Genomic DNA, 27339 nt, shown 5'->3' with positions numbered 1-27339 from the left:
CACATTAGTTGTATTTTAGCTAATGTGTTAGTCCTTGTACTGCAGACTATTTGCAAAAGTAGCTGCAGTGATCTCCATCACGCCTTACCCTTGTTCCTTTGGAGTGTCTACTTCCTCTCATCAAGAAGGAAACTGGATCCAGCAAAATGGAGCCAGTTAAAAGCACTTGTCCCTCAAGCCTGACTACCTGAGTTTGATTCCCTGAGCCCATGGTGGGAGGAGAGAACTGACCCCCAAACTGTCCTCTGATCGCTACACATAGCATAACATGTATGCACTTGCTCTTTCACACACACACACACACACACACACACACACACACACACACACACACACCGTACATATACACATATACACCCACCATCAATAACAATAGATAACAACTTTGTTTTATTTTTGGTTTTTGAGACAGGGTTTCTCTGTGTACTGCTGGCTATCCTGGAACTTACTCTGTAGACTAGGCTGGCCTTGAACTCAGGGATCTGCCTGCCTCTGCCTCCTGAGTTAAAACCTTGCACCACCACTGCCCGGCTTATTTTATTTTATTTAAAATAAGGACTTTCTCAACTCCTTGAAGATGGGCTGGCTTTGTGATTTGCTTTGACCAGCAGAATACAGCAAAAACCATGCTTTAAGAATTTCCAGGAGGACCAAGCCTTGCAAATTTTGCATTTGACTCTCAACCCATGACTTTGGGACTACTAGTTTGGTGTCGACACAGAGAACAAAGAAGAACTCTCATACTTCGGGAGTCCCAAACCTGCTTGGGCATTTGTCACTGGACACGTGAAGCGATTCAGTCATCCAGCTCTACTGCAAGCTGTTGGATGACATAATCGTGTAAATGACCCCAGGAAGCCGGAGCCAGTGAGCTGCCTTTTTGAGTCCAGCCCTAACTGTTAATAGGAGGAACTACAAGCAAATAAAACTGTTATTGTTTTGAGTCACTTAGTTGTGGGGGTGGATGGTTATGTTTGCTACAGAGAAAAATTGTCTGATTTAAATAAAGTGACAATTTTGGTTTTGTTTTCAACCTTTATTGTTAGTCTTTTTGCTTTATCAGTACAGTATTGGATATGGGCATGGCTGTAAGCATCCGTACTTACTTCTTTATTTTTAAAAGGATTATTTCTGATATATAACTGTTAATAATGTGAAGTATTGTTTTTTGGTAGATGTTATTTATCAGACTTTAAAAGTTTCCTCTAATTTCTTTCTTTTCTACTTCACCAAAAACTTTTAATCAAGAATAAACATCAAATTTTACAGATATTTATTTTGCAGTGTATTGAGATGATTTGCCTCCCTTAATCTGTTAGTGAGGCTGGTGATATTTATGAAAGGTGATGCTTTTCCATGGGAATGATGATCTGGAGTTCTCCTAAGAGCAAATTATCATAAAAGCCTGAGCCTGACCCCTGAATTACTCTGTGGCTTCCTGTTCAGTGACGATCTCTCGTTCCCATGAATGCTCTCGTGATTGTCGTTAGTCAATGACATCTCTATGAACCTCTAGAATTGTGAATCAAAAAAAAATCTCTTTTTGTTTTAAGGTTTACCTGCTCCAGGTGCTTTGTTTCGGTGATGAAAACTGGATCAGTAAGAAAGGCAAGCTAGTATTGACAGACGTAGCTAAGGCTATCTCAGGCAAGCAAGAAGTGAGGCTATGCAATAAGTCATGCACTTTTCTAGCCTTCCCCTTTGTTTTTACTGTCTTCTTGCAGTACTGGATAATTGAACCCAGGGCCTTGCCTTGCTAGATGGCTACTCTACCATTGAGTTACCCTAGTCCCTCTCCTCACCCTTTTTAATTTATTTTGAGACAATGTCTTGCTCAGTTGCCCGGACTGGCTTTACATTCACAGTGTAGTCAAGATAGACTTTGACCTTTTGACCTTCCTGCCCAACACATGAGTAGCTAGGATGACAGGTATGTGCCACCATGCCCAGCCTATAGTTCATTTGTTTTATGTAAACAGCTACCTAGCTTCCTTTCACTTAGCATTTGCTTGATAAGCCTTTTCCTGTAACTTTACTTTCAACTCTTTCAAACCATTGTTTTCAATATATTTCAATTAAGTGGCATATGGTAAGATTTTTAAAAATGCAATATGACATATCTCTGCATTTGAACTGGACAATTTTGGTCATTTACAATTTAGCTTTTTTCCCCTATCATTTAACTTTTTACTTTCTACACATTTTCTTTACCCTCTTTTTCACTTTTCTTGGAAGTTTAAGAATGGTTTGAATTTGTATTTATATCCTTAATATGTTTCCTTCTTTATTGGTGAATTAAATATATATGTAATATATAAAAATATATAATGAAAGTATACAGCATGAACTATATAATAGTAGACATACTATATACATATATATATATATATATATATGTATAGTAAAGGCGTAATTTGATATAGTTTCTCATGCAGTTCAAGCTGCTGGAAATTTGACCTTGAACTTCTGATCTTTTAGTGGTTATTCTTACCTTCTCCATGAATACTTACTAAAATCTGAAGTTACTATTTGAACCACTTCTTCCTTCTCTTCAAGTGTGTTGAAATAGTTTGATTCTGATAAATTCTCCCAACTTAAGCCCTAGAATTTTCCTGTCTTGTGCTTCTCAGGTTTTGGGGACTGCAGACTGAACACTATCATTTTATAAGGCATTATTCAGATTTTCTTATTAATTTATTGGCTTATCCTTGTTTCTCAAACCTTTCTTTTGGATTCACTTTCTGCATTTCTGTGAGAAGTTCCTTTACTGTTCATGAGAAATCCCAGGTCTTGTTTTGTTTGATATCTTTATTTTATTCTCAAGTATGAAAGTCTGTTTTATTGCAGATGGTGGTGCACGCCTTTAATCCCAGCACTTGAGAGGCAGAGCCAGGCGGGTGGGTCTCTGTGAGTTTGAGGCCAGCCTGGTCTACAGAGTTAGTTCCAGGACAGCCAGGGCTACACAGAGAAACTCTGTCTCAAAAAACAAAACAAAAAAAAAGAAAGAAAGTCTGTTTTACTAGGCAAAATACTCTTAGTTGGTAGTTGTTTTTGCTGCCCTCTTGAAAGGGATTATTCTGCTTCCTAATGATTTCCACCAGTACTACTGTCTTCTAAAATTGTTGGAGGTTCATTTTTCTCTCTCTGCCTTTCAGGTTTCACTTTATCTTTGAGGTACTCTATTTTTACTACCGATTATGCACATGTGGTCATCTTTTTCTATTTCTTATTTGCTAATCTTTTTGTGTATTTACCAGTTTTAGAAAACATCTAGGGTTTAGCTCAGTGGTTAAGATGGCTCATTGGCTGCTCTTCCAGAGGACCTGAGTTCGAATCCTTATACCTATGTGGCAGCTCACAACCATCTATACCTCCAGTTCAGGGGATCAGATGTCCTTTTCCGACCTCTGAGGGGATTGCATGCGTGTGGTGTATAGATACACAAACAGCCAAAACATCCATACACATAAAATAAAGGAAAACATTAAAAAAAGAAAGAAAAATATCTAGTCACTGACTTTTAAAATAATGGATTTCCAGATTGGCTGTGGTACGCCAAGCATTTAATCTTAGCACTCAGGAGGCAGAAGCAGGCAGATCTCTTTGAGTTTGAGGCCAGCCTGGTCTGAAACAGAGAGTTTCAGGTCAGCCAGGGCAACATAGTGAGACCCTGTCTCTGAAAAGAAAAAAAAGTGCTTCCTGGAGCTGATGAGACGGCTCAGCAGTTAAGAGTGCACATTAGACTTGCAGAGGACCCAAGCTGGGTTCCCAGGACTTGTTAGGCAGCTCACAGCCACGTGTAACACCAACTCCAGGGGATGTGACACCTCTGGCCTCCAAGGGCACCTGCACTTACATGCACATATCCACACATACATATAATGAAAAATAAAATATATCTTTAAAAAGAATAATGGTTTCCCTTCCATTCTCTCTATTGACATCTAGATAAAATATGCCACATTTTCATTCTATATGCATATCCCTTAATCTCTTTCATCTTTTCATCTTCATGTCTTTGTGTCTGAGTAGTATCAGACATATATTCAAATTAGCTATCCATTTCTTCAGACTTACTTAATGTGCCATTTAACTTTTTTGATTACCTTTTGTTGTTGTTGTTTTGCTTTATTTATTTATTTATTTATTGAGACATGTTCTCATGTAACCCAGGCTGATCTTGAACTCCTGATCCTCCTGCCTTCATCTCCTGCATAGCAGAACTATAGGTGTGAGCTACGCTTAATAGTTTTATTTCAATACATTTTGTATATATTGCATTTATTCAGTGTGTGTGTGTGTGTGTGTGTGTGTGTGTGTGTGTGTAGGTCAGGGGACTAAATGTAGGAGTCAATTCCTCCTTCTACCATGTTTGTTCTGGAGCTCCAACTCAGGTTGTCAGCCTTGACGTCAGGTGTCTTGACCTGCTAGCCATCTCACCAGTCCTGGTTTTATTTACAGAAATTTATTTTGTTCCTTTTCCAGTTTGATCGCTATTCCAGTCTTTATAGTTGCTTGTTGATTGTTGTCTTCTGCTCCTTTAAGCAACCCATCATCATTTTGCATCTGACAATTCCAATATCTTGAGGCTTTGAGGCTTTAAACCTATTGCATCTTAAATTGCCTGACTCTCATCCACAGTGACTTGTTTCCTTGTATACTTATTGACCCTTTTGTTGTTGTTGTTGTTGTTGTTAATTCTTCCTGCTGCCTGAGACAGGGCTTCACTGTGTAGCCTAGGCTAGCCTCATTAACATCCCAGGTGCCCAGATTACCGGCATGTGTCACCACATCTGTTAACTCATCTTTGACTGGTTCTAAATCAGAAAATTTAAAGTGCTTTTCTCCTCAGGAGATGAGCGGTTTCCTCTGCCAGTGTCAGGAGTGCTCTCAGCAGGGAGTCCTTTTCTAGGACATCAACTTCATCTAAGAGTCGCAAGTTCAACTCTTCCTACCTCACCAATGGGCTGAGCACAGTTTTCCGATACAATTCTAATGCAAAAGAGGCAGGGTATTTCTATATTTTATTCGTAGTAAAGCACTCTCTCTGTTTTTTGTCATACTTTTAAATTGTATTTGTTTCTGGTTCCCTGGGAATTTCTCCTGGTAATATAAACTAAATATAGTGTACGCAGGGAGGATCAAGGTGTTGTGAAACAGGAAGACGTTTCAAATACCCAGTCTCAAGTATTCAGTCTCAACTGTGTCAATCATGACTCACCTACTGCAGTCTGGCTTTAACTCCTGCTCATGACTGAAACTCCTTATGCCAAGCTGATCAATGGCCCCTTGTTGTCAAATTTAATGTGTCTTTTTTTCTTTTGTGATTGTTTTTTCTTCTTTCCTGGGGAATCAAACCTAGGGACTCATACATGCTAGGCAAGTACCCTATCACAAAGGTACATGTCAATCCCAATTCTTATTTTGAATTCCTTTTCATACATGAAGCCCTCTGAAGTCCTGGCTGTTCTTTCACCCCAGCCCACCCATTTGGTTTCTTTGAGGCAGGGCATCGCTATGTGCCTCAGCTGGTCTTGACCTTGAGGTCCTCCTGTTTCAGCTTTCTAAGAGCTGAGGTTCTAGGCATGCACCATCACACCTGTTCTATCATTCTTGAAAGCCCCGTCTTTGTGTGATGGCCTCTTTGCTTGTATTTCTCCTTATCTTTCTTGATATGCCTTTTCAGACTTCTTTGTGAGATCCTTTCCACCAGACTTCACAAAATACAATCCCTGAGGTCCCAGGGGCTCATCTTCAGCTTTCTTCACTTTCTACTCTACACAATCTCCTAAAATAATGCCATCCACTTCAGTGGCTCAGTATCCTGAATTCTCTATGTGTATTGCCTGCCAAGACTTTTGTACATGCTTCTCCTTCTACTTGGAATGTGTCCTCCTATCCCTTGTAACCTTTGATGTATGTTCCCTAAGTGCCTTATATTGTATCTATTTCTGTTATTTCTCTTACTCACTGTATTATAATAATCTGTTCACTTATTGTCTTCCTCTGTGAGATTGTTTTCTGGATAGAAGTCATGGCATAATTATACCTTTATCATCTGTCTGGGATATAGTCAACAGTACACAAATGGATATTTGTTTAGTAACTAAGAGAACACATGAATGTATGAATGAATGTATGAATGAATGAATGAGACTGATGGCTTTGGAATGGATGATTTGCAATTTGAAAGAAAGTGAAAGAAGGTAAGAGAAAAAGGAAATAACTTGTACATTTAGGTTGTTCATTTGTTCAGTTTGCACACAGGGAGATAAAGTTATTTCATTTCATCAAAAGTTTATTGAGCATCCAGGGCGTGCTACGCACTCTGCCAGATGCCAGTAATACAAAGATGAAGATCAAAACAAAGCAAAACAAAAATAAAAACAAACGAACAAACAAAAACTTCCTTACTTACCCCCGATTTAAGGCAAATTTGGCTTGAGTCTGGGAAGCCAGCCCTGTCAGGATACAGCACCAGGGTGTGGCATGCTCTCATCTCACCCTACTCCTCACCCCTGTGTCTCAAGGCTGACCAAGGTAGTCCCTTCTCCAGGTCTTACATCTCCTAACCTGCCTGCACTATCACCTAGGTGCACTATTTTCTGGTGGATGAGGCAGCTGGGAAGGTTAGTGGGTTGTACGTTCTGGCTAAGCAAGGAGAGCTGCAGACCAGCCTGCCACATGAGCAGGGAGAAGACCATCAGAATGGAGAACTAAGAGACATGCTGGTGAGGTGAGGGGATGCAGGCAAGCTGGATATCTTGGTGCCTGCAGGGCTGGCGCAAAGTGTGTTCTGGTGCGGAGGTGATGGATATGGGGGGCCTTGGGAGTTGTTCGTGGGATGGTGCAGAGGCAGAGCTGAAGTTTAGGAGTTGAGGAGGGACAAGAGACACAAGGTCCCTTGGCAGCATCAGGTAAGAGAGGGCAGAACATCCAGGACCTTCTTGTCTTTCAGCTTTTGTGTGCTTTCTGTCTTTACACAGTAGGTTATTTCCTTTCTTCCAAAATGCCTAAAGAGTGGTGGCCCAGGCGTGGCCCAGGCCCTTGGTCTTCTGATGGTACAGATTATGGAGCTGGCTCTGTCCACTGGGTTCTGAGCATCTAGGAGCAAGGCAGTGGAAAGCAGGAGGCTAGGGGGTGGGCCATGGCTGCCTGACATGCTGGGGAGAGCTGAGCTTCTTCTATCTGTGTTTCTCTGGAGAGCAGAATCTTACTTCCTTACAGCTCCAGGAAGCCCCTCAACCTTCCTGGGGATGATTGAAATACTTGTTTCATAAGAAAGCAAAGAAGAAGAATGTGAATAGTTAAAATCAGGTCCTTGCCAGGTGCAGCTTTCTGGGTCAGTGGTAAGCGGGCATGTAAATCTCTGGAGCAGTGGTTCTCAACCTTCCTAACGCTGCGACCCTTTAATACAGTTCCTCATGTCACGGTGACCCCCCCAACCATAAAATTATTTCATTGCTGCATCATAACTGTAATTTTGCTACTGTTATGAATCACAATGTAAATGTCTGATATGTGACCCCTAGAGAGGTTGCGACCCTCAGGTTGAGAACCACTGCTGTATAGGCACAAGCCCACCCACATTCTCATGAACAAAGACAGGAAGAAAGATCAATATGTCAGGCTTCTGAAAAGCTATTGGAGGCCACCAAGCACTGGAGGCCTGATATTTTGTCTTTGCTTGGTCCCAGGTTCCCAGGGTTCTAGGAAGAATGCACATGGGATTCACCCTCACTAAAATTTGGAGGGATGGGAAACCGGGTGTCCCAAAAAGGTCCTCTAAGACAATGACTCCTTTGTGCTCAGAATGGCCTCTGTTACACCCAGGAACCAGCATCAGACTTGTCTTTAGTTAAGGACAGTTTGTGTTTGTGGGTAAATGGCCTCTAATTTGGGCTGGGGTGGGGTGGCAGGCACCACAGACATTAGGGATGGAGGCATGGGGAGCTGGGAGGTGCATGGGAAGCATAAATGCTCCCCCCGGGGGCTCATAGGATGGTCTCACTGGATAAAATTACAGATGTTAGTTTCCAGAAAACCCTTTAGGGGATTGGCCTGGACATTTAATAATCTATGTAGTCCTAAGAGGGCACAGCTCATACCCACTGAGAACACAGCCAGAGAACACAGTCAGTAAACCCAGCACACATGCAACGGGGTTTAACACCGAGATCAGCGTTTCACCCATTTGTGCAAGCTCACACACGTGTGCACCCTAAACGGGGATCAGACCACGATCTGCCCTCGCCCTAGGCCAGCGGCATCCGGACTTCTCAACCTCCCCCCCTGCTGCGAACAGCAGACCGTGGGCAACCGGAGCAGGCTCCCAAGGCAGCTCAGGCACTGATCTCCACCTGCCCAGTCTCGTCCTGCTCGCGGATTCTGTGCACGCCCGCAGTCCGCAGTGTGTGCGAGGCGCTGCGTGAGCGGCCGGGCGAGCTCGGGGCCCGTGGCGGTGACGTGTGCGTCCGGCCGGTGGCGGGGGAGCGCGCTGGGGAGCGTGGGTAGCGGCGGGCTGAGCGGATGGGCAGCCCCGGAGAGCGGCCCGGCACGGGCGGTGACACGGAGTAGCCAGGTGGTCCAGGCTCTGTCGTGCTCCGAGGCTCTGTTGCAGGGTTCTCATCCGGCTCCGGGGAGTCCTGCAAACGCAAGCCCTGCAAGGATCAGCGTTCCCCTGACCCAATCTGGGAGCGCGTTTTGTTTTAGGTACCCGGACTACAGAGGCTGGGGTCCCTCCGAGTTTTCACCCCCACCCCCACGTACAACTAGGTGGCAGACACAAGTCTAGGAATACACAAGACACTTAGTATGGCCCAGGCACATGACAAGTACTCAGTAAATGTTAACATGAATCGGTGCCTTGTCTCTTAATCCTCTTTCAGAACAGGTCGTGGCAAAGAGGGCTGTTGCATTGCATGTGAGCAGAGAACAGAGGAAGGGCTGTGAAGCCCACAAGTAGTCTTGCGACAGGAGATATCCTGCACGTGGTGGAAGCTGGGGTAGTCCCTGAGATCTGGAATGCATTGAGTCAGGTTTGTGTACTGTTGCCTATAATTGTGAAAGTAAGGTCTGCTACTCATTACTTACTCATTTAGCCATTCACAAGTTTGTTTGTTTGTCTCTCTCCCTGTCTCATTTTTTAATCTCTAAAGTGGGGATGACACAAAGATTTCTGCAAATACTGCAAAGGGATGGCCACAGCATCAGCTCCCTAGCGTTCCATGGGGACTCCTTGACAGGGCAACTCACTTTGTCCTTCAGGATATAGAGTGCCATTGGGTTCTTCCGCTCCTGTTCTCCACTTCGGGGTAGGGTGTCTGCTGCATAGGGAAAGAAGAGAGTGTCTGGTCCAGGGACAAAGCCTATATACCACTCAGCACCTATGTGCTTGGCTCACACCCTGCTTTGCCCTTCAGACTTTCTCATGACCCACTTCTTCCTTTTCCTCTCTGATCTGCCTCAGGTCTCTCTGATCTGAGTGCTGATGGGCTGGGCCAGTGGGTGGCTGAGCGCTCACCTTCTGACTTTAGGCGGTCATCGTTCTGATCCATGTATTCCAAAGAGTTTTGCTTCTCCAACTTCCTCTTCTTCCTGCAAATCAATCCGACCCCCACCAAGAACAGAGCTATTGAATGTGAACAGAAAACCTAAAGAATGGACAGGAAGGGTTCTAATGACCACAGAAGAAGCCTTATGATGGGAAGATGGGTTGAGAATGATGGTAGCCCAGGAACTTAGGAATGAATCTCATCTAGGTTTGCATGCTACGATAGCTGTTAGCATTGTGACTGTGGGTAGGCCATTTATCCAATGTGAACAGCACACTAACCCAGCTAGACTGAATAACCCAAAGGGAAAGCCACCATCAACAGTGCTGGGGTGGTCAGAGGTAACCGAGCACAGATATGGTTCCATATACAGTGAAAAGGTGAATACATACACCTGAAAAGAGGTGCATCCTAGGAGGAAGAAAACTCAGAGATGAACATAGAACTTGGGAGCTGGGGTTGAGGGATAGCTCGGTTGGTAAAGCGATTGCCTTATAAACGTGAGGATCTGAGTTCAGTTCCAAGAATCCACATAAAACAGACGGGTGTGGTAGCACACAATTGTAATCCCAGCACTGGGAAAAGACAGGCAGATCCCTGAGGCTCAGTGTCCAGCCAGTTTAATCTAATTCATGTGATCCAGGCTAATGAAAGACCATGCCTCACAAAAGCAAAACAACGACAACAAACCAGAGTGGATGGCTCCTGAAGGACAACACTGGAGGTTTACCTCTGGCATCCACACACGTGGGGATCTACATACACCCGCACCAACACATATCCATACTTCCACCCATACAAGCATGTGCGTGAGCACACACACACACACACACACACACACACACACACAGAATAGAGCTCGAGAAATGGGGATGTAGCTTAGTAGTAGAGTGCTTGGCTAGTATGTGCATGACCCCAGATTTAATACTAATAACACAGTCAATCACTCAATATTAAACATGGGATTGAAATAGGCTGAAGGATGAACCAAGGCGTGAAAGTTGATGTTACCTAGACTTTTTAGAGGGTTTCCAGCAGGCACAGACTGTCACCAGGGTCACAAGGAGGAAGATGCCTCCTGTAGACAAGATGATATAGAGGGAACTTCTTCCTAAGCAAAAAGAGGCAGAGAGGTAGGGACAATTTGAGAAAGGAAGCAGGTGTGGTGAGTAAAACAGTAGAACTGAGGGACTAGAAAAGGGCCCCAGTAGCATGGATAGGCAATGGCAGAGCTTGCCAGGAGCCTCCCTCTCACTGGTGGCTCCTCCAGGGACAGTCAGCCCATCTCTAACCTGTCTTACTCCCTCTAAACCAGTGATTCTCAACCTGTGGGTCACAACCCCATTAGGGGTCAAATGATCCTTTCGCAGGGGTCGCCTAAGAGCATTGGAAAATCTATATTATGATTCATAACGGTAGCAAAATTACAGTTATGAAGTAACAATGAAAACAATTTCATGGCTGGGGTCACTACAACATGAGGAACTGTATTAAAGGGTTGCAGCCTTAGGAAGGTTGAGGACCACTGTTCTAGACAGTCACTCTCTGGAATGTCCTTAGTCCCAGTGGACACCCATATCTTGGGCAGGCAGGGAGACTTACTATACACGGTGATCTTGACAGGCAAGCTTCGGACCTGGCTGATAGGGTTCTCCACCACACAGCTGTACAGGTCGTCATCCTCCATGAGCACTCGGGTGATGGTGAGCACCTTTTGGTCAGGGGACAGGAGCATTCGGGAGTCATTGAGGAGGGGTTTGCCATCCTTCAGCCAGGTGTAGCTGGGCTTGGTGCCATTCTCGTGGGAGCAGTTGAGGGTGAAGGCCTCACTGAGCTCCAGCACAGTGGTTGAAGCCACTAACACGTGTGGCTTTGAAATGGGCACTGAGCCCCAGAAATGGGAGAGTGGAAATGCCTGTGAGTCAAAGTCTACAACATGATTCCTCCCCCTTCTTTATTCTCCCGTCTTTCAAAATATAACAGTTCAGACTGTAGCCTGAGAAGTCCCTCCAGAGATCCTTAGCTTTCCCATAATCTGTCCATCCATCCATCCATCCATCCATCCATCCATCCATCCATCCATCCATCCATCCGTCCATCCATCCATCCTTCATCTGCTCATTCTTAATCAAGCATCTTCCAGACTAAACAACACAGCCATGATGAGTGCACTAATTCCCTTCTTCCTAAATATGATTCTAAAACCGCTGAGCTTTACTTAAACTGATCAAGCCTAGAAGACATTTTAGTTGGGGACATCTAGGTCCAGCTCTCTAGGTTTAACACTATAGGCTCTAGCCGGGCGGTGGTGGCGCACGCCTTTAATCCCAGCACTCGGGAGGCAGAGCCAGGCGGATCTCTGTGAGTTTGAGGCCAGCCTGGACTACCAAGTGAGTTCCAGGAGAGGCGCAAAGCTACACAGAGAAACCCTGTCTCGAAAAAAAAACAAAAAAAAACCCAACAACAACAAAAAAAACCACTATAGGCTCTGTCAGTCATATGAGCTTGGGCAACTTACTCTCTGTAACTCATTTTCCTTGTCTTCAAAATGAAGAGAGTGACATTATCTAGCCCTCGATTATTGCAAATGTTAAGCAGGCTGGTCCATGCAAATACTCTATTCATGTTAGGCACTACCTTCTAATGCCTGCTCAGCCTTTTGTGTTTTCTTAGGTCTAGCCTCAGTCCCAGTCTTGTCCTGCCTCCTTCCCTGCTGAGTGCTTTACCATCTACGGTGAGATTGATGGTCTTCTCCCCTGTGAAGGTATCGTCAGTGATGGAGATCTCCACTTCATAGGTTCCCTCATCCGCCAGCTGCAGATCGCTGAGAAGCAAGGAGCCATTTTCAAAGAGCCGGATACGGTCTCGATAGTCCGGCCGCAGAGTGCCGATGACCTCTGTGCCTATAGACTGCACCACAGTCACTGGCTTGTCACGTTTCAGCTGCCACTTCACCACAGGCTTGTCGCTGCTGGTGCTACTGTACTGCACAGAGAGCAGGGCAGACTTCCCCACCGTGCCGTGGATCAGACGTACTGGGCTGGTGATGTTCACCCCCTCCAGGGGGACTGCAAACAGAGGCCCATTGGGGAAGAGGGCAGTGTCAGCCCCTTAGCTCCATAGCCCGCTTCCACCTTCAAGCCCTCTGATGTCCTCACACCTTCAGACCCTTAACTTCCTGCCAGTCCTGGCTTCTTACCCACCAGCACCATCTCCCCTCTCTCCAATAGAAGTCCTTTGCTTCCTCTCCTGTGTCTTTCTTTCCTCCTAGCCATCCCAGGTCTTCTGTGGCTTTGTCGCTCTGGCGTTTTCCCCACCGTCTCCCTCTTGCTGGAGATTATACCTATCCTCCATTCTACATTGTTTTCATAAAAATATTGATTGAACATCCTATGTGTCAAATCTGATATGAAATCAGGATGTCAGGAAATAGAGAAAGCGCGATCCCAGAGAAGGAGGAATGTATGCTGAGACAATGCTCAGGAAGAGGACCCTTAGGACCTGAAGACCACACAGGTTCTTCCCAGTCACACCAAGAATCCTAAATCCTTTCCCCAGGTATAACTAACTGTGTCTTATCCAGAGGGTTCAATATGAAACAGCTGGGCAGCTCGGTGGAAGTTCGGGGAATTCACCTAAATTCCAGCCCCATTTGTACTCTCCACGAGGAAGTGGAGAGTAGAATAAGGAGTTTGGAAGCTCAAGGCTTTGCAAGACTGGGCTCCACCACTTGCTGGCTGTGTGCATTTGGATAAACAATCTTTGAAAGCCCCAGCCCTCTCGTTTATAAAAGAAAAATAGTGGCTGTGGACCAGGCACCAGCCTGTAATCCCAGCTCTTTGGAGGTAGAGGCAGGGGGATCAGAAGCTCAAGATCATTCTTGACTACACAGTGAGTTGAAGTAGGAGGCCAGTCAAGGATAAGAGACCTTATCTAAAAAAAAAATTAAAATTAAAAAAATTTATATATATATATATATATATATATATATATATATAGAGAGAGAGAGAGAGAGAGAGAGAGAGAGAGAGAGAGAGAGAGAGAGAGCGCTAGGGATGCAGGGCTGTGCTTTTCCATTCCTTCTCTGTACTAGATTGTTCAGATCAGATCACGAGATAAGTGAACTAAAAGCTTGGTTATGGTAATTAAAGCAAATTTTATTTGCTAAACACATTCCATTTGTTTTCAGAGTAGGTGCTGTATCAAGTACGAGCTCCTCCTTTCTGTAAAAGCTCAAGGAAAAGCGAGTTGACTACGTTTTCACCTCTCTGGGCCTCAGTTTCTTCCTTTGTGCAGTGAAGTAGTTAGTGAGACCAGATGATCTCTAAGCAATTTCCAACTCTCACATTCTATCCACCATCAGCCGGTGCCACTCAAACCTCAAGAGATGAGGCTGCAGAAAAAGCCTCTGTAGGTGTGAATATCTGAATACCATTTGCTTATTGGAGGGAAGTCGTAAGTTAAGGAAGTTAGAACAGACAAAGATAACTATTTGCAAACTTTTTCTTTTGTCTTGTCCTGAGAGAAAAAAATTGCTGTGTTGTCCAGGATGACTTCTACCTCACAATCGTCTTGCCTCAACCTCCGGAGTACTGGGATGGCAGAAGTGTGCCAAAACACTCATCTCATAACTATTTTTATATTAATTTTTCAAGATAACATCTCATGTATCCAAGGCTGGTCTCAAACTTGCTCTATCAGCAAGAATGATCTTGAAATCCTGATCTTCCTGCCTCCACCTCCCGAGTCGAGATTGTTGGCATGTGTCGCCACACCCAGTTTTATGCAGTGTTTAGGAGGATCCTAGGGCTTCATGTACACTAGACAAGCACTTGTCAACTGAGCTACATTGCAGCCCCTCAAACATAGTTCTTAAAGATTTATTTTTATTTTATGTGTATGAGGGTTTTGCCTGAATATCTGTATATATCATGCACCACCTGCATGTACCTAGGGAGGCCAGAAGAGGGTGTCAGGTCCTCTGGAACTAGAGTTACAGATAGTGTGACCTATCATGTAGGTGCTGGGAATCGAACCTGGGTCCTCTGCAAGAACAAGTGCTCTTAACTGCTGAGCCACCTCTCCAGCCTTAAAGATTTGTTTATTTTTGTTTTTTATTTATCTGTATGTATGGGTGTGTCTATGTGATTGTATATTATACAGGTCTGGGTGCCTGTAGAGGCCAGAAGAAGACATCAGATCCCCTGGAGCTGAAGTTATAGGCTGTTGTGAACCACTTGGCTCGAGTGTTGGGAACTGAACTCGGGTCTTTGGGGAGATCAAGAAGTGCTCTCAACTACGGAGCTATCTCTGGAGTGCTTCTCCCAAACAATTTTTTTTTGGAGACAGGATCCCACTGTGTAATCCTGGCTGGCCTGGAACTTGCTTTATAGACCAGGCGGACCTTGCATTCACAGAGATCCACCTGCCTCTGCCTCCCAAGTGCTGGGATGAAATGCATTTGACACCATTCTTGACCTAATCTTAAACTTTTTTTTAAAACAAAAATATTTTTGTTTTCCTAAATATCTTACATAAAAATGGAAATAAATGAAATATGGTCCCATCTATCTTATTTGTTTTAGCAGAAGATATGATGGGGACTCGGTCCTCCTCCCCAATAACACAAAGAGCTACTAGGAATTCCGGTGGCCCTGTGTATCAGACTGAAATCCAATTGACCACGTGATCTGTATAGTTTATTTCAATTTTCAGTTTATGTGATGACTTAAATGGGTTTTCCTGTCTAACAACTAGTAGGTCCCATTCTTGGCTAGATTTAGAAAAGCAAGCTTTCAAATTTCCCTAAGTGAGCAAAGGGGCTTTGGTATGTATGAGCTGAGGTGGTTCTGGGAAAAAATCATGGAGAATACTTAAAGGGCACCATGGTGATGCTCAAATAAAGAGGGGACATCTACTCATTTCTCAGGACCCAGTCTGAAACTGTAGGACAAGCACATGCCAGTTATATGTGTGGAACCTCAGAAGTTAGCAAATCTGAGTAAAGAGGGGCCAGAGAGATGGGGCAGCGGTTAAAATCGCATTCTGCTCTTGCAGAGGACCCAAGTTTAGGTCCCAGCACCCATAAAAGTGGTTTACAGCCACCTGTAACGCCCGTTCCAGGGGATCTGATGTCTTATACATATACACACACATACACATAAATAAAAATAAAATGTATATTTAAGAAGTTTGAGGAACTGGAGAGATGGTTTAGCAGTTAATAGCATTGGTTGCGCTTCCAGAGGCCCCAGGTTCAATTCCCAGCACTCACATGACAGCTTACAACTCTCTGTAACTCCAGTTCCAGGGGATCGGACACAGACTTACAAGTGGGCAAAACACCAATCAATGCACATAAAATAAAAATAAATAAATCATTAAAAAAATTAAAAAGTAAAATTTTTGAAAAGCAGCCCTACTATGGTTTGGATGTGGTTTTTTCCTCAAGAGTTTGAGTGATGTAAGCCTTTTCTCCAAGCTGGTGGTATTAGGAGAGAATGAAACCTCTAAGTGTAGAGTGGGTAGCTTCCTGGGAGTACTGTCCCTAGAAGGAACTAAGATAGTTATTGGGGGACTTTGTGCTAATTTTCCAGGAATTAAGTTGTTATAAAAGAATGAGCCTAAGCATCCCCCTGCCGCTTCCTGTTTTACTATGTGATTCCCTCTTCTCATATACGTTCTTTGATGCCATCAATTGTACCATGATAGGACATAGATGAGGGTCTTCTCCAGAGCTGGGGTTATGTTGTTTGGACCTTCTACCTCCAAAACTATGAGCTAAACAAACTTCCTTTCTTCATAAACTGTCCAGCCATAGATATTTCATTATAGAAATGGAAAACTAACTAATACAAATCCCAAGCACCAGACTTTAAGGCCTCTTATTTCCTTCTACCAGTGATAATCCTAGACCTCAGACAAGTAGAAGGTATTAATACCCTTATCTCTTCTATAATTTCTGTGCTCTCTCTCTCTCTCTCTCTCTCTCTCTCTCTCTCTCTCTCTTCCCTGGATTATATTGTCTCCTGCTCCATTCCAAGTTTCCAGTAGCCTTTTTGTGATGTTTCCCCCTGTAATTATGCTTTTTTTAAAAAAAAGATCAATTTAGATTACATTGTGGATAAAAACGATGGAGAAGATACAGTTTTTCACTGCCTCCTAATTTACCCTAGCCCAGGTGGTGGCCTTCCTTACGGTGTAAACATGGGTATGCCTGAAAGCAGAAGGGATACATGCACACTCATTGTAAGAGGATGGCGCCATCTTTCTTGGATGCTGATGACCAGAACATTTTTGCTAAGCATGAACAGTTGCCTAGAGACTGGAAAGAATCTAAGTTTGGGTTTCATAACTTTCAGGCGACACAGAGAACTGGGACAGGAGCCAAGCAGAACACAGAAATGAGGAAATGGCTAACACCTCAGGTCTAGAGTGGCAATAAAAGGAAGAAGGATTATTCCACCTGGAGAAGCAGTTAACTTAATCATTGTTTCTGAGGCATCGTTATATAGAAAGTCTCTGTTTCCACCATAGGCAGCAAAAAAAAAAAAAAAAGGAAATTACCATCTCTGCCAGATCTGTCTAACTAAACAATGCCCTGGTGTTTATAAAGGTCAGAAGCTTTTACTCAAGGGGGATTGAACCTCCTGTGACACTGAAGAAAGACAAACTTCAAGAATGTGTCTGCACAGAGCTGTGATTCTTTTCTGGTTTCATCCCTTAAAGGAATCACCATCCCCTAGTTTTCACACCTTTACAGGGCACAGTTTTCATTTTGTCTTAAAGTCACCTTTCAAAAGCATCAGGGGGACGGCGCTGAACTCACGGTGCGGGCTCCCTGCACCTTACCCATTCTCTAGCACCAGTAACCACACTTGTAATCCTTTCTCTCTGAAGCAGGTTCATTTGCTTGGGTCTCTGAGCATCCTAGATGCCCTTCCCTGGCCTTTCCCAATTGCATGATTCCCTTCTGAAGTATGGTGACAAGACCCACACACAATAATCCAAGGGCAGTGAGAACTTTTTTTTCTCTGAAAGGAAGAACATTTTGCTTTCTGCTTTGGGTTTTTAATACTCTTCCTATTTAGTGATGATCCGGAAGAAGGCAAGGTAAGTGTGCATAGGGGGAAAAGAGACAAACTGCATGGTGGCCAATGGTGATGTAACCATGGAGCCACATTACAGAAGGCATCACGGGACTGCTCAGTTAGTAAAAGTCAGCTTTACCCAGGACCACCTAAAATCACCTGGGGCCAACAAGACCAACAGAAATAACTACTGTCTGTCTTTAAATTCAGCACAATGATATGTCTATATCACTGGCCTTACAGAATTCCCAACTCCCATCATGTATCTGATGTCATCATCCAAAGACAAAGAACAGAAAGAACAGTAAGAACAACAGACACAGAGCAAATCCTGCTCTGAGAAGCCCTCTCCATCCTGAAGTTCCTTACCATTTCTGTACTTACCTAAGGTTTGCTCATATGATGCTCTCCCAAATCCTGAGTGATAGTGGAGAAGCCTGCTCCCTCTGGGTGCACTTTCACTCTGAAACTAACTTCCTCCCAGCTCTTTGCTTTGTCTCATCTCTGAATTCTTTTTTTTTTTTTTTTTTTTGGTTTTTTGAGACAGGGTTTCTCTGTGTAGCTTTGCGCCTTTTCCTGGAACTCACTTGGTAGCCCAGGCTGGCCTCGAACTCACAGAGATCCACCTGCCTCTGCCTCCCGAGTGCTGGGATTAAAGGCGTGCGCCACCACCGCCCGGCTCATCTCTGAATTCTTTATTTGGTGGTTATCAAAACCTGGAAACATCGGATTGGCACTCTCCACAATCTGCTGTCACTATCTCTGAGACCTCTGTCGAATTCATCACTGGCGACAGTCTGAGAAAATGACCCATCCTCATCACTTTTACTATGTAAGAGCATCATTTGTTGTGTAATGGTTGGGATTATTGCTGTCCTTCTGAGGCCTGGACCATGACTGTAAAATCATTTGAAATGTCAATCATTCAGGGACAATGGGGGGAGGGGCATATTAAGAAACAGAAACTGTGAAGAAGTCCCTTGAGAGATTCAGGCAAAGAAGAGTCGGGCTTTTCATCTACTCTGTAAGGAACATAGATGTCCAGGAATAATTTAACTATATATTAAGACAACATGAAAATTATCATGTTTGTAGATTGAAACTATCACTATTGTTAATTTCTCCATTCTCTCAGACCAAATATTTGACCTATAAGTTGACCTATAATTTAATACACTACTATTCAAATCTTAGGAGGCTTCCTTTCTTGTCATTAAGATAGATCAACAGAGTAAACTAAAGCAGACTTGCATATGATGTGTCAATTTATGGCAAAACTGACCACAGTATATGGCAAGGACAGGGTTTGTTGTCCTAATGTGACAGGACCACTGCTTTGGAATTGCACTTGGCAAAACTGCTTTAGCACCCCCCCCCCCCCCCAGCCCTTCTCTAAGGTGTCCCTTTCTATCACTTTTAAAACTATCATGTTCCTCTTGTTTGTCTAGCACTCGCAATCCTGAAAGAGGAGCCCTGGTGCAACTGCCCTGCTAGGAACGAAGACATCTAGAGAGACACGTGTGCTCCCCTTTGGCTGTCATACCACTGAAACAATGGTCTCCGAGGAACTGGAATTCCTCAGAAGTCTTATGATAGGAGAAGGAAAAGCTGAAGCCTCAGGCCAGCCAGAGAAAGAACTTGTCTTCTAGGGAAAAAAAAAATTCATGTAGTTCTTTCTGACTTGTCAGACCACCTTGCTCAAACAATGATGGGTCAATGATAGGCAGGACCACATTGTGACCAGGACTGTTTAGTTACATATACTTCTTGCTCTCTGTATAAACCTAAACTTCATGTCTGTACCCCAAAGATAGACTTGTAGAGGATGGGTCACTGGACCTTTTTCTATTCCTCTTCCCAATGTGGCTACACTCAATTATCCTTTCTCAGCTTTTTATTGTTATTTGTCTTTTAAAAAACATTTATCTGTCGTTGGTTTGGTTGGTTGTTAGTTTGTGGAGGACATGTTATGTGCTCTATGACACGGGGTACTTGAGTTCTCTCCTTCCACTGTGTTGTCCCCTTAGAGTGTGAGACTTGGAAACCAGTGTCTACCCACTGAGTCATTATGGCAGTCCCTTCCTTGTCTTTTTAATTGGCCTGTTGAGGATAAGTGTCTGAGCCTAGCATGTGAGAGTTGCCAGAACCAAGGCTCTGGCTCTTACAGTTCTGGTAACATCATTTAATGGTTAAATCCTGCTAACTCTTAGAATGATAGGTCTCCGAACATCTCTGGTGACCTTTGCAACTCTCCCTTTATTCTCTAGTTCTGTGCACTGACCAACATAAAATGTACACATTAACGTGAAGTGTAACTTGAAAAAAAAAATAACATCTGTCTAAAGAGACCTGCAGGAGCTAGTCAGTCCCAGGAGGTGGAGGTTCACTGCAATGTTCCAGAGAAGAAAGAAGGAGATACATGGCCCGGATGAGAAAGATCCCTACTCAACATTTAACTGTCCTGGCTTATGCTCTACCCCCACAAAATGTTTGGGTTCTTCCCCACTAAGGTGTGTATGCGCATGCGCTTGCATGTGTGTCGCTGGTGCAGAGACAAGAAGGGAACACTGGCTGTCCTGCTTTACTGCTCGGCCGTACTCCCTGAGGCAGAGTCACTCACTGAACATGCAGCTAGGCTGGCAGTCAGAAAGTCCCCACAATCCTCCTGTCTCCTCCCTGACTCCCTGTACTGGGTCTAACAGGCATGAACTTGACCACCCCAGTCTTTTCATGTGTACTTTGGTCTTCACCAACTCAGGTCTTCATGCTTATGCAACAAGTATTCTTATCTACTGAGCCATCTCCTCAGGCTCCAGCATGGAGCTTTAAGGAAGATAAGTTCCTTAGAGCCAACTCTTGAATAAACAGGGTCCTTCCCACCAACTCCGGGTTCCCAAGTACTGACCACTGGGTGGCAGCTTGCCTGGACTTCTTCCAGCAACAATCATTACAATAAACAGTGCTTGGACATGTAGAAGTAAAAGCGAATCTTTTCCCTATATAACATGTTGGACAAGTATCAGTTTAAGATAGACTGGAGGGGGCTGGAGAGATGGCTCAGAGGTTAAGAGCACTGGTTGCTCTTCCACAGGTCCTGAGTTCAATTCCCAGCAACCACATGGTGGCTCACAACCATCTGTAATGAGATCTGGTGCCCTCTTCTGGTGTGCAGGCATATGTGCAGGCAGAACACTGTAAACATAATAAATAAATCTAAAAAAAAAAAAAAAAGATAGACTGGAGATCTAAGTATGAAAGGGGAAACAACATTTTAAACAGAATACCACAATATCTGCCTGGCTTGGGAACAGATACAGAGTTCTTAGAAAACAACAACAACAAAATCAATAACCAGCCGAGTAAGGCGGTCTAGGCCAATAACCCCAGTACTTAGGATGAGGCAGAAGGATTGCTGTGAGTTTGAGGCCAGCCTGAACTGTCATAGTGAGTTCCAGGCTAGCCTCAGTTGCAGATTGAGAGTCTGTTTGAAAAAAATAAAAACAAAGACAGAAGGAAACAAGAAAACAACAAGAAAAAACAGCCAGTCCACTCAAAAAAAGCTTTGCCAACGATTTGGAACAAGGGCCGGAGAGATGGCTCAGCAGTTTCGAGCACATACTGTTCTTCCAGAGGATCAGAGTTTGATTCCTGGCACCTATATTGGGTGACTCATAACCACCTGTAACTCCATCATGTAATACTCAAAACACACACACACACACACACACACACACACACACACACACACACACACACTTGAAAAAAAAGCAAATCTTTTTAAAAAAGAAGTTGGAACAGGTACTTCATAAAAAATATATCCAATTGGCTGATAAAGATACAGGAAAAGCTCAACTTGATTATCATGGAATGTAAGTTTAAACTATAATTTGATTCCATTTCAAAATAATTAGGATAGGAAGACTGGGAGATGATTGCCTCATGAAGGTTCTAACTTCAATGGGTTCATTCATCAATGGTTGGTTCTAAGAGAGCTATTAAAAGGTAGGGCCTGGCTGGGGGAGTAAGTGGCTGGGGGCATGTCTGGCCAGGCCCCTTTCTGTCTGTCTCTACCTTCTGTTTGCCTCTCTCACATGTTCCCTAACACTGTGATGTTCTATCACATCAAGCACAGGCCCAGAAGCAGTGGAGCCAAGTGACTGTGTGATAAGGGACAAGTAAGGGCACTTTCTACATTATAATAGACTTGCAGTGTCTATATTGTCCATAGGATTCTGCATGTACACTCTCTAACTCGGATAGTCATACGGGAGGAATGTGAGACTCAGTGGCCTTAGGCCTTTGTGAATCCCCCACTACAGAGAGAGAGAGAGAGAGAGAGAGAGAGAGAGAGAGAGAGAGAGAGAGAGAGAGAGAGAATGAAGATAAGGAAAAAGTGCAGGAAGAAATAAGAAGAAAAGTACCAACACCGTGAATTACAAAGATAAGGCTTGACCACCTGACCGGAGGGACCAGACTAAAGTTTGGAATGATTAATTGCCTTTGCTCTTGTTCCCTATAAAATGGGCTAGTTGGCGATGGTCTGAGTAAGGCAGATTTGAGAATGATAATACTCTGGCCTCCTAGATTGCTGGCTCTCTGAATAAAGCGTCGTTTCAAGATTCACTTCCTGCCTCCGCTCACTGGCTTCTCTAGTAACAGGCAACACAAGCTACTTGGGTTCATATCTTGGTGAGTGCAAAGCCAAAATAAACAGAGCCAAGACGTAAAAGTGGAGTGGAGAAAGATTTATCACCTGAAACAGGGAAGCAAAACATAGGATTTATTTCCAAAGCAATGCCCTCCTTGAACAAAGGAGGAGTACTCATATAGAGGTTGGCCCAACCCCAAGCTTTATCACTTAAGGAGTATACCCCTGGGCATGCTCAATATGATATGGAGTATATGTTTAGAAGATTAAAGTGATGACAGGAAGGCCTCTGGGCATCAGCTTGTGTCATAAAGTTTATGCTGAAAGTGAAGGCTCTTTGAAGGTACGTTAGTAAGGGGGTCTGCCTCAGTGGCTAACAGCAGCTGAAATACTTGGGTGATTCTGGGGAAATACCATGACTTCTTTCTTTCTTTCTTTCCTTTTTTTCTTTTTCTTTTCTTTTTTTGAGACAAGGTTTCACTATGTAGCTCTGGCTGTCCTGGAACTTGCTATGTAGACTAGGCTGGCCTCAAACTCACAGAGATTCTCCTGCCTCTGCATCTCAAGTGCTGAGATTAAAGGTGTATGCCACCAACCTAGCCATATCTGTCTCTTTATCTAAGGGATGATTATATGGGCTTGTTCACTTGTTAAGGGCATATCAGACTATAACCTTATACTAACTGCATTTTCCTCTATGAGATTTTTCAACTACACTATTTTTTAAACCGAAAAGGATCACCACTGCAATGTGATAGTGAATTAAAGCTATAAACATATTGGGTGTGACGGCTCATACCTCTAATCCCAGGTTTCAGGAGGCTGACATGGACTACAGTATCAGACTGTTCTAATATCCACCTGCTCCTCCAAATTCAGCACAGAAACCAGGCAGAGAAGTGGAAAAGTCCAGAGAACAAAAACCTCCAAAGTTTGGAGTTATGTCTTTTAATGTTTATCTCTGTCAACACCTTAACCTCTGGATAAGTCTTATTTGAATATTCTGTGAATTGTGCTATGGTGAATTTAAGAAGGCTGAATTTGGCCTGATTCAGGGCCAGCTAGATTGTTTAGTGGGTAAGGGTACTTGTTGCCAAACCTGATACCTGAGACCCACAAAATGGAAAGAGAGGATTGACTCCTGGGACTTGTCTTCTGACCTCTATAGTTATGTGCCCCAACTCCCACAAAATAAGCAAATAAATTTGAAAACAAAGAAGGGGCATGCTGTGTCAGAGGAAGCCTGATTCGTCAATACCAGAGCCTGGATTTTATGTTATGTGTATGAGTGTTTTGCCTGCATGCACATATATGTATAACATGTGTGCAGTGGCTGCAGACGTCCAAAGAAGCCATTGTATCCCCTGAAACTGGAACTGCAGGTGGTTGGGAGCCACCCTGTGGGTGCTGGGACTTTAAGTTCTCTACAAGAGCAGCCGGCACTCTTAACTGAGCCGCCTCTCCAGTCCTCTCCATGCCAATCTTAATCCTCTATTTCCCAGCTTCCATTGAGGTCAGGCATGGCCACGTGACAAGTTCTAGCCAATAGAACTAGGGGGGAGGTGATACATACCACTCAGAAACTAGTTTTGGAAAACCCTCCCTTATATGTCTCTTCATTGTTTTTGTTAAGTTCTTTTGTTTTTTTTGTTTTTTTTTGTTTTTTTTGTTTTTTTTTTTTTTTTTGGTTTTTCGAGACAGGGTTTCTCTGTGTAGCTTTGCGCCTTTCCTGGGACTCACTTGGTAGCCCAGGCTGGCCTCGAACTCACAGAGATCCGCCTGGCTCTGCCTCCCGAGTGCTGGGATTAAAGGCGTGCGCCACCACCGCCTGGCTGTTTTTTGTTTTTTAATTTTCTCTTTGGCCAGGCATGATGGCCAAGGCCTTTAATTTCTTCTCTCAGGAGGCAGAGACGATAGCTCTCTGTGAGTTTGAGGCCAGTCTGGTTTACATAGCAAGTTCCAGGCCAGCCAGGGCTACAGGGTAAGAAGACCCTGTCTCAAACAAACAAATAAATGCTCTACTTGGACTAAATAGAGACAAACCCCATAGTTATTCACACATTGAAGTCGACAGAGTCCCATCAGCTTAGCGTGTTCCTTGAGAACTCTATGCAATATTGTCCTTCCTCTCCCAGGCCTAGTCTACCGCTTCATTACACTGACATGTAATGCCAAGCACTTAAAATCTGAAATGTATCTACTACAGAAGCTGATGTTTTCCTAATAATACAGCAAAGATGGCAGAGACTTATTACAGAATCTGCACATTTATTTCTTGTTGTAATAGCAGTACAATAGCTCAACATTTAGCTCTCATAGGTTATAACTAATATTTGTTTGTTTGTGACAGGGATCTCAAGTAGCCCAGGCTGTACTTGAACTCACTATGTAGCCAAAGATAACTCCTGTTCCTCCTTCTTCTATCTCTCAAGTGCTGAGATTATAGGCATGCACCACCATGCCTGGTTCATAACTAATATCTTATTAACATAATTCATAATTAGAAAATAGCTTTGCTGTGGGCTGAAGTACTTCTCAAACTCACATACTGAAGTCCTCTTAACCCTCATCCCCAAGCCCCACATCTCACAGTTGAACTTCTTTTGGCAATGGGGTTTTTGCGGAGCCAAGGAGTTAAGATGAGGTCATACTGGAGCAGGGTGGATCCACTTCCGCACACGTCCTTGTAAAATGGGGACATTTGAACACAGACACGCAAACAGGAAAACGCCACCTGAAGGCTGGAATTTTGCTGCCACAAGCCAAGGAGGCCTGGGACAGATCTGTCCTTGGTGCTTTCAGAGGGAAGTGTGGCACCATCAATACCTTGATCTCTAGCGTCTGTCTGCCTTTCAGAACCGCAAGACAACGACTTTCTGCTACCTAACCCACCTACTCTGTGTCATTTTGTTTCATCAACTCAGAAGAATTAAATAGGTTTCCATTCTATTCTATGTCCTTGTTGTCCCTTCAATGCGTCATGGCAGATTAAGAGATCCGAAGTCTATCTGATCCTAAAGATCACTCAATTTTCCCCTCCTACTACTTATATAGACTATCTCCCATCCTCTGAGAAAGGTTTATAAGGCTTCTGCTGAATTCAGTTCATACTTTTCTCTCAGCAATGCTGAACTTCTGGGCTCCGCCTAAACACAGGAGGCTATTTCAAGCTCCTGACCTCTGTCCACTTCCCAGCAATAATCTCACTCATGCCCCTACCTATTTTTCTCATCCTCTAAGACTCAGTGCAAACGTTCTTTCTACAAGGAAACATTCCCTGGTTCTCGCCCACCCGCATCCTGCCCCACCAGCAACAACTTCCTGGATGGAGGCTGATTCCTGCTTTTTGTTAAAATGATCTATGTATCTGCTTGCCACACTGAAATGTGCATTTCTGGGCTCCCTGTAATTGTGTATATGTACACATAAACACATCTACAGTATTTAAAATAAGATCAGTTTTCCATAGAGTTGATAGGGGGCATCACAAGAGGTAGGTGTCTATGACTTGGAATGAATTATGAATAGGATGGATTACTATCCTAAACTGGGAGTCTCATTAGCTACAAAGCTTCTTTTATCTCTCAAGCTGTTTGACACTCAGAGAAGCCAGGGTGGAGGTTTGGGAGGCTCAAACCCAAGATTTCCCCTCCTCCCCTCACCAAGAGTTCACATAATCCCTTAAAAAGAATGCTGGACAAGCCCACGCCAACATGTCATCCCATAAAAAGTGGCACGATGCCTTCCATCTAATGTACTGAATGCCGTGGGCGCTCCAAAGTCATGCAGTCTTTGAGGGAGGGAGCCAGGAGCCAGGGACCGGGCAGGAAGCACGGGGAATGAAGAGATATATTCAACACTGATTCCTTAATTCACTGAGATGCTTCCCACGGCCACTGAGCTCTCTCCCCTCCTCCAGCCCTGAAGGTATTCAGGCTCTGCTCTCCCCCTCCCTCTTTGTCAAAAGCCCCAAGTTCTTTTCTCTTGACCCCTCTGGTCTCCTACCTGGCTGGATGAGAAGCAGGTAGACAAAAGGAGCGAGGCGCAGGGCCCTGGAGGCTCTGGACAAGGCTCCTCTTTCTCTCTTCATTTTGGGTGGCGTTCTCCAGCTCTGGTGCAGACAATTAGCATGATTTCTCCACTCCGGGCACGTCCCTTTGTACCACTCGGAGTTTCTCTGCCCGGGCACAACCCTGCCAACTTCCCTCTGAATACACAGAGCTCTGTGTGTTGCCGGCCTTGTTCTCTCCTCTCGCTTCGCTCAGATCTAGCATTTTCTAGTTTGCAAGCCCTTCGCCCCCTTAGTTTGGACAGGGGTATCTCCACGGCATGATAATCTCCACTGCATACTCCATCATACTGGGCTCTGGTGGTCCAGCGGTTCTTGGCTCGTCTGCAATAAGGCCCACTCCCAAGGCCGTGCAGATCCAGGCTCACTGTCCCAACCTACAAGGCTCCACCTCACACTCCTCCTTCCACGTCAGGACAGACTTCTAATAAGGGAGAAAAGGTCGCGGTGTGGGGGCAGGGGGAAGGGGGGGTGCGCTTTTGGATATCTCGGGAAATGAGAGACCTGAAAGAATTGCTGAAGAAGTGGAAAACCTGTTTTACCCAAAGGGAAGAAATCGAAAAGGGCTTGAATTCTGTTACTTCCACAGTGTTCCAGTTGGGATTTTCTCCTATCACAGGTTCAGAGAGATGTTGAGGAGCGTCTTTCCAGAGGTCACGCTGTCATTCCCCTACGTTCAGCCAGTGTTCCGGAACATGTTAGAGCACAGAGGAGGGTAATGCTCCACAATCCAGCACCCCGGGGTTCTGCTCCCAGTGTAACAGCCTAGTGTGCCCTCCTGTTTCTCGTCTGTACATTCACTCCCTCATGGCCGTGCCTTCTCATCAAACGCTTGGTTACTCTGTGGTAATGGGACAGACTCAGTATCTTTGAACCCTTGATTTTACCTCTGTAAAATGGCTATTGGAGGAATGGTTGGGAAGACTGGTGAAGATTATGGTACAGAATGTTCAGCAAGTGCTTTGTTAGGGAGAAAGC

At 44.2% G+C, this 27339-nt stretch overlaps 1 protein-coding gene across 1 annotated transcript; it reads right to left on the bottom strand.

Annotated features, from left to right (window-relative positions):
• Positions 1 to 6272: 6272 nt before the first annotated feature.
• Hepacam (hepatic and glial cell adhesion molecule) lies at positions 6273 to 26746 on the bottom strand. The gene is made up of 7 exons (XM_052756703.1): positions 26298 to 26746; positions 12281 to 12622; positions 11157 to 11438; positions 10566 to 10665; positions 9524 to 9597; positions 9256 to 9326; positions 6273 to 8645 (listed from the first exon to the last, which is right to left on the bottom strand). Exons 1-7 carry the CDS (start codon positions 26380 to 26382, stop codon positions 8343 to 8345), a joined length of 1257 nt encoding a protein of 418 aa, XP_052612663.1. The 5' UTR covers positions 26383 to 26746; the 3' UTR covers positions 6273 to 8342.
• Positions 26747 to 27339: the final 593 nt, after the last annotated feature.

The sequence above is a fragment of the Peromyscus californicus genome, unplaced genomic scaffold (genome assembly GCF_007827085.1).
Source record: "Peromyscus californicus insignis strain IS unplaced genomic scaffold, ASM782708v3 Scaffold_11__1_contigs__length_118956290, whole genome shotgun sequence".
In the NCBI taxonomy this organism is placed as follows: domain Eukaryota; kingdom Metazoa; phylum Chordata; class Mammalia; order Rodentia; family Cricetidae; genus Peromyscus; species Peromyscus californicus.
The sequence above is the reverse complement of the archived record's forward strand: the minus strand, read 5'-3'. Positions and strand labels throughout refer to the sequence as shown.